This window comes from Chenopodium album, chromosome 20, assembly GCF_948465745.1.
Source record: "Chenopodium album chromosome 20, dcCheAlbu1.1, whole genome shotgun sequence".
Taxonomy (NCBI): Eukaryota; Viridiplantae; Streptophyta; class Magnoliopsida; order Caryophyllales; family Amaranthaceae; genus Chenopodium; species Chenopodium album.
In genome coordinates, this window is record NC_137853.1 from 9,641,122 (window position 1) to 9,649,263 (window position 8,142).

Genomic DNA, 8,142 nt, shown 5'->3' on the forward strand with positions numbered 1-8,142 from the left:
TGTAAGGTGTTCATTAATTTAAGCAATGAATCTCACATGAAACAATGAAAGATGGGTAACTTTTTTTTTTAAAGACGGAAACTAATAAAATACGATTACCCTATGACCCGATTTGAGAAAATCGGGTTTCCAGGTATCCCGGGTTAGGTCACGGGCCAAGTTTTAAACTAGCCGAAGATCCGGGTACTCGCTTTTTTGGGTACTCGAATGAAACCCGGGTACTGTAGACACCTAAAAATGTCTCCCCAGGAGAATAAAACCCGAATGAAACCCGGGTACTGTACTCGAATAAAAATGAAATTTTTTGGGTACTCGAATGAAACCCGGGTACTGTACTCGAATAAAACATTTATCTGCAGGTTTCAGCGTATATAGAGTGATTTAGGATCGCAGAACGTCTTAAATCATTCTCCGTCCCTATCGACTACTTTGACTATCGTTTTCGAAACTAACGTTTCTACAAACTCAGTCAAAGTGGGAGCTTCTGTAGACACCTAAAAATGTCTTCCCAAAACCAAACCCGATGATGAACAACCTTTCACTGCCATTATTGGTCGGGTTGAGTATGTAATCTTTGGAGTGCTTAAATCCATGTTCAATTTCAATACACTTCTTAAACCAACCCAATTTCTAGCCCATTTCCCAAAACCATACTTATTTTCCTCTTTTCGTGCCTTTAAACCCAAAATAATTCATTTCGTGTCCATTAAAATCATTCATTTTGTGTCCTTTTTATAAAACATTTAGACCAGTTCATTTTGGTCCGTAATATGGGTCCAATGATTTAATATTTGGATGGGGCTTGAAAAGACTTTCCAACGATATATTATAAGCCCAAATCCGAGTTATAACGAATAAGTGATGGCCCAAATACTAAACTGAGTCCAAACCGAACCTAAGCCCACCTTACCTACGACCCAATGATCATGTGGAGGGTCCAAAGGATTTAATCCCACTCCTAATCTAATTAGGATTAATTGGAAGCTTCTATAAGTTTCTAAAATATCTTAATTATTCTTTTTGAAAAGATAAGATTAAAGAGTTTGAAATTGGATAAAACTTTTCTTTTTGAAAGTCCTAATTCTATTCGAATTGAAAGACGTTCAAAGATTGTCAGATATTATTTTCGTGCTTCATAGTTTTTATCTAATTCTTATATGGTTGGATAGCTCTTGAAATTATCTTTCCAATTATATATTATAATATTAATTCCGAGCTATAACGAAAAAGATATGAGCGAAATACGAAACTCTATCCAACACTGACACCGTCCCACTATTTCGGCCATATCTTTTATTCTACAAAATATTTTAATCTGATTTTAATTGGGTTAGAAAGTAGACTTCAAGTGCTTTCCAACGATATCTTATTCATTTTATTCCGATTTCTGGATCAAAAGATATGATAAAAACAAAAACCGCAAAAACTGTTGTATATCGCAAGAGTTTTATCCGATTCGAATTCTTATCTTTTCTTGATTCGACCCCTCTTTTTTCCTTATAAATAGAGGTCATATCTCCCTTTTTTTATCATCAACAAGCTTGATCATCAAATCTTTATCTCTTCCTTTCTTCTACACCAAAAATCATTCTCTCTCCCTACACCAAAAATATTCTCTCCTCTCTCTCTTGCACTAGCCTAAAGCCTAGCCACCCTATTCTCTCATTTTATATCCTTTAAGCAATCTAAAGAGTCCATACAATACCCGAAGTTCTATAATTAAACCAAGGCGTGAAAGGTAGAATTAACTGTGGGTTTGGTTTTGGGGAGATATTTTTAGGTGTCTACAGGTACCTGAGCACTTCTACCTGCCGTCAACCCAGTCCCTTTCTCTCGTCGACGCCAAACCCCCACCCCACTTGCAACCCACCCACCACTCCCCTTCTTCCCCAGCCCCTCCCTTTCCCCCTACCCCTAGCCATAGTGGCGACGATCTTGAAGGCAAGAATAGTACCTTAACCCTGATTCTGCCACCGCCTTAGCGAAGATGAGATCCCGAATATTTTGCAAATCACATCCCCCATATCTTAAATTAACGAGAATTTATTCCAAAAATAAGAATTGTTTATGGAATTAGAATGGAAAATGAGAGAGGGTTGGTTGTTGATCAGGGACGAATTGGGCTTCGGTGGGGGAGGGGAGCTAGGCACTGGCTGGAGGAGGGGTTGGGTTGCTTGGGGGTGGGGTAGCTGATGGGGGACAGGATGCCTTTTTAAAAAATTATTTTTTAAATAATTTAATTGTTAAAAAATTTTGAAAAAACTAACAATGGTTAATGTTTTTAATTAAAACTAGCTTAAGGCCCGTGCCATGCACGGTAAGTCTAATTTTTGTAGGAATACCCAACAAATAAAATTTGATAAAACATACACATGTACATCAAATATAGAAATTATAATGTCATAATCTATATATATTAATAGGCAAGCAAAAAGTTAAACAAAAATGGATTTTTTGGACTGCCTAAACCCGAGAATTTTTTCGGGCGGGGCTTGGTTTGATCAAGTCATATTAGTAAATACTTATTTATAAATGAATTTTAATAAACATCAAAAATTAATCAAATAATAGATTAAAATTAATTGATATTTTACCTTTTCCAAGAATTAGGTATATGATATAATTGTCAAACACAACATTTATTTTATATGTTATACTATACTCTATAAGTCCTTAATTTGTAATAATATATACGTAGTAGTAAAATTTCATAAATAAAATTATAATTAATTTGAATATATAATCATATTGAAATTGAAAAAAAAGAAGTGTTTTTTAAGTAATTTCTTTAGCATCTATTATATGAATCAATTTGTTATTACTTTTTTGACAAAATTTAATAATACTCCATTTGAAAGAAAATTAAAAAAGATTTGGAATAATTATTTAGGCAAATGTATATAGAAAAATTATGAACACCAAATAAAATAAAAGAATATATTTGTCATAAAGACAATACAAAATATTTGGAATGGTATTATTGTAGAAGCAAAATCAAATATTGAAAAAAAAAAAGTTATCATAAAGATAACATAAAATAAAATGTTTGGAATTATATAATTATAGAATCAAATGTTAGCAAAATAAAATAAATAAAAAAAATTTAAAAAGAGAAGGGGAGTTTTGGAGGGAAAAAACAGCACCAGGATGTGACACGTGTCACTCCCGGTGTCTGGTTTAGTATTAAGTTATTAGATATATGATATAATTGTCAAACAGAACATTTATTTTATATGTTATACTATACTCTATAAGTCTTTAATTTGTAATAATATATACGTAGTAGTAAATTTCATAAACAAAATTATAATTAATTTGAATATATAATTATATTGAAATTGAAAAAAAGAAGTGTTTTTTTAAAGTGATTTATTTAACATCTATTATATGAATCAATTTGTTATTACTTTTTTGAAAAAAAATTAATAATACTCCATTTGAAAGACAATTAAAAAGGATTTGGAATAATTATTTAGGCAAATGTTTATAGAAAAATTATGAACAACAGGTAAAATAAAAGAATATATTTGTCATAAAGACAATACAAAATATTTGAAATGGTATTATTAACAAAAAAAAAGGCTATCATAAATATAACATCAAATAAAACGTTTGGAATTATATTATTATAGAATCAAAAGGTTAAAAAGAGAAGGGGAGTTTCGGAGGGAAAAAAAAAAGCACCAAGATGTGACACGTGTCACTTCCGGTGTCTGTTTTAGTATTAAATAAGTTATTGATAGTTATTATCTTTGATAGTCAAATAATCTAAGATTATCAAAGATAATAAATTTTTTTTCCAATTCACCAAAGAAAAAAATTAAAAGTTAGGTGTGTGTTACCAAAGAGAATTTTCCTTTTTGTAAAAGGAAAAAGCGATTTGTATTTTTTTTATATATTAGGTATAGATTTCTTCTCAATTTCCTAGTCCCTTCAATCTTTACATACTTGACACATATCCACTTCATTTTGAACTTATTATCTACAAATTATAATAAAAATATATGTCATAGTATCACCTTAATCTATGCTAATCTATTAAAAAGCACTTCTAAAAATGTCAATGTGCCACGTCGTAGATCATTTCATTATGTTACATCACCCACTCAATTTCTTATTATGTCGCGTGGCTTTCCCTTCTATTTGTTTCTCATTATTGCATGTCATGCATTTATAATAATAATAAAATCAAAAAAAATTCACAAGTTTTGAACATATGTAACCTCTAATTCTAAAATTGTCTTACCAAGCTATGTAGTATTTTATGTTATTATTGGAATACAAAATATTAATGCGTAACGAATGACTATATGATTAATAAATTTACTACAAGAAAATTGAGTCATAATTTGAAACGTATATGAATTATCAACCCCATGTAATCAACCACATTGACTAAAGAAGTAAATTAAATTGCATAATACTTGGTATAATTTAGGTGTGTCAAATAAAAAGGATAGAGGTAGAACATATGAAAGAAACAAAATTCAGGTCAATATGGAAGGGTGTTTTTGTAAACCCTTCAGCTAACTGTGGTTAACTAAATTATTTTTTTGAATTGTAGTTAATTAAACTAATTTAATTAACATTAAAAGTCTCATAATTCTATGTCTAGTTAATAGTAATAAAACAAACCTTTGTATAAGTTTATTTATTATGAACTTTTTGTGTTAATCAAAGATATATAATCAATAAAAGTGCAGGGTTACAAATTAGAGTTTTCCATAATAAATTCACTATAACTCCACCTATACAGTAAACTTAATAACAAATAAAAATGAAACTCAATCACATTCAAAAGGCAATACACGCTTACATAAAAAAAAAATAATAATAATAATAAAAAAAAAAAAAAAAAAACTATAGCTCACAAAATTATTGATAATCAAACATGTACATAAACTAAGCTAATCGGGGAAAAAAAAGTGTCAAAGGTAACCAACTTTCTTTGAAATTGAAACTCAAGAGAGAAAAGAAGTAAGAAATAAAGTATAGGCTAAGAAACTTCTCCTCAAGTATATACACTTCCAATAATTGGAGAAAAAAAGAACACACTATAGCCAACTGAATGCTAATAGCAAAACATATTATACAAATGATATATTTTAGAAAAAATTTTGGCACTTAGTTAATTAGTTGGATTAATTTTTAAAATAATCTAAATTTTGCTTTGTGAATGCACCTTTTAAGTCTTTTCAATAGATAAGACTTGATATTGTTTCCTCAATGTTGCAATTGCAGATGCTAAAGTGCATCCCAAGGTAATAAGAACCAAAATTGATGCAGCAACAAAAACTCCATCTTTTACAATGTAACATTCCCCATTTAGCCATCCTTTTCCATAAGGCTGCCTTCTATTCATGCTTGTTGCTGTGCTAATTAATATTATTGAAATTCCAAAGGTGATCCTGTTACAAAGTAATTAATCTGCATCACTTTCTTGTGGATTATTAGAAATGATTGTCGGCCATTAGTTAGTCAAAAATAAAATAATTATACAGAGTAAAATATTTAGACGTGTATATGAAGAAAAAACAAAAAAACAAGGTGATGTTTGTTTGATATAGCTAGAAAAAACATAGAATATAAAAGTTCCTAGGAAATTTTTTTTTTTTTTAATGGTTTTTAGTTGACAAATTCATGGAAAGTAAGCATTTCTAGGAAATTTTCCATGTTAATTAAACAATATTTAACATTTTTTAGGAAATCCAATTACATGGGAATATAAATTTCCAATGTTGCACTTTATATAGAAGGCAATGCAAATATTTTTCAATATAACAATGTTAAGAAAATTACTCGCTCTAAATGATCAATAATACTCCGTTCTTTCCATTGTTATCCCTTTCTTAATTGTCAATAGTGGGAATTGAAAATCTGACCTCATGGTCGGATGATGCTCTCTTTTTCACTAGGCCAAGCTTAATTTGGCTACACTTTATGATATAGTCCATACATATTTAATTTATTGTAAAAGACATTGTATAGCAAATTGAAATTGTTAGAGAAGAATCTATTTATTTATTTTTTAAATGCGGGGTTTCTTTTTCTTTTTTGTCATTTTTTTTAGGTTAAAATTACAAGTCATCTAATGTAACGGTATAGATTAATCAAATTTAATATAGATTAGTCAAATTTAACGAAAATGTTATGATTTAATCTACTACTTGTATATATTATTATTTATTCAAAAAAAAATCTACTATCTACTTCGTACTATGTATTATAAATATTTATAATGCCTACAATAGTTGTGTAACTAATCTAAATTATCCTTTTTATTTCTCTTATTACTTTATCAATATTTTTTGTTCTTACACCAACTCATCTCATTTTAATATTTGTTTAATTTTATTTTATCTTACATTTACTCACATTTTTCAATATTTTTTTATTGCACATCCACAATAACCTAGTAGAACATTAAGCAAAAAAAAAAAAAAAAAAAAAAAAAAAAAAAAACAAGAGAGAAGTTGTATTTAAAGAACTGTAATGTATTTTCTCATACCAGGAAATAAGTAAGAGTACGGTAGCAACATTCAGCCTTCTAAAAAAACAGCATGATCTTGTTTCCTTTGAATCTGACCAATATCTTACGAAAATGATGAAATTTCCTATGATTTGAGCATTTGTAAAACATATCAAAGCTGCTGTTCCAAACCAAAACGCTTCATTTTCTGGTAATTCACACAATTTCCCATCTATTTTCACATCCTCAACCTGCCATCATATACAAACAGATAATCAGTTACATTCGAAGATCGAAAAAAGTGGGAGATTGATGAAGGATCGTTGCCGAAACGTCGTTGTACCTTCGACTTCTTGAACTCAGCAAGGATGCAGAAAACGAATGCAAGAAGAGCAAGAGACAGTATAGTGCATAGTAATAATGAATATGTCAAAATGTGTATTTTTTCCATATGGTTATGAATTTGCTCTGTTTTTTCTTTTAAAAGGGTGAATAAAAGCAGAGCATTGATTTGTTGAGAGGAGTAGAATTGTGTTATCGCCTTGAATCTACGTACGGCCTATGGATATAGGCCACTTAACTGATGCATTGTTGGTGAACCACGTAAATTAACTATCTGTGTTGTGATTTGAGTGTTAATCAAACTCGCGTGGATCAAATTTGGTGTTTAGGGAATGTGGTGGTTGAATAATAGAGAGTAGAGAGTTTCTTTGAAGCAAGAGTTGTTGGTTTCTAATTTGTTTGCTAACAATGAATTGCTAAGAGTTGGTTAAAGAAAAATAAAATAGTAGTATTCCAAATCTTGTCGTCTTAGAAGGGTTTTGGAATAAGTATACTTTTGTTTACTTTATTGGTTGTGAAACCTTCATCATTGACAACAACTGATTCCAAAGTTGATTTTAAAACCATGTATAAAGAAAAAAGGACATTAGAATGGAAAAGTAGTCCAAGAAGGGAAAGAAGTAAGGTAGTTATCACATATGCGAATCGATTTTGTAGTGTGGACTTGACAAGTCAAATGGAGTGATGAAATGGGCTAGAAGTGGTGGTATATTATTGACTTTTCATATAGAAAACGTGAAAAAGGGTGCATGAATAAAATGATTTAGTGTATGTAGCTCACCCTTAAAGCTCTCGGAGGGTAATGCATATTGCATAACCATAAAATGGATTGTCTAATACTTCGTATGGTATGTATATAGTTGAGAATTTGTGACAAAAACGTACGATAATACCCAAACCGACTCGATACCCGAATTGACCTGACTCGATTTTAACTAAAATTGATTTACCCGAATAGACTCAAATTTTGTTGTTTAACTATTCAAATCATACAGTGTTTCTAAAGTAACAACGGTACGAATAATGTGTAATTTTGCAATTCACAAAAAGTACCACTTGATTATGATTTACTCGTATTTGTTTACTTATAACAATTATTGGACTTGAAACCTGACCCGACCCGTGACCCGAACGCGAACTAACCCAACCTGACTCGAAATGGAGTTGACCCGAACGTGACCCGATGCCCAAAATAACCCGACTCGAATGACTCAAAACCCGAACTTGACCCGACCTAAGTGACCCGAAGTGAGCCGACACGATTTAATCCCGAATTGATTGATCCGAGTCGACCCGACCCAAATTGCCCGACCCGAATGGACCTGGCACGA

At 30.6% G+C, this 8,142-nt stretch overlaps 1 protein-coding gene across 1 annotated transcript; it reads right to left on the reverse strand.

The window, feature by feature from the left end:
* Window positions 1–5,013: 5,013 nt before the first annotated feature.
* On the reverse strand, window positions 5,014–7,191 carry LOC145599408 (protein MODIFYING WALL LIGNIN-1-like). Its single transcript, XM_081655797.1, has 3 exons — window positions 6,813–7,191; window positions 6,509–6,720; window positions 5,014–5,408 (listed from the first exon to the last, which is right to left on the reverse strand). Exons 1-3 carry the CDS (start codon window positions 6,918–6,920, stop codon window positions 5,186–5,188), a joined length of 543 nt encoding a protein of 180 aa, XP_081511923.1. The 5' UTR covers window positions 6,921–7,191; the 3' UTR covers window positions 5,014–5,185.
* Window positions 7,192–8,142: the final 951 nt, after the last annotated feature.

Bases quoted from the DNA above. Each gene is read 5' to 3' on its own strand.
- LOC145599408 (XM_081655797.1), bottom strand. From the start codon at position 6,920: ATGGAAAAAATACACATTTTGACATATTCATTATTACTATGCACTATA. The intron at 6,721-6,812 runs GTACAACGACGT...ATATGATGGCAG, and splicing joins CTGAGTTCAAGAAGTCGAAG to GTTGAGGATGTGAAAATAGA. The intron at 5,409-6,508 runs GTATGAGAAAAT...ACTTTGTAACAG, and splicing joins GTACTCTTACTTATTTCCTG to GATCACCTTTGGAATTTCAA.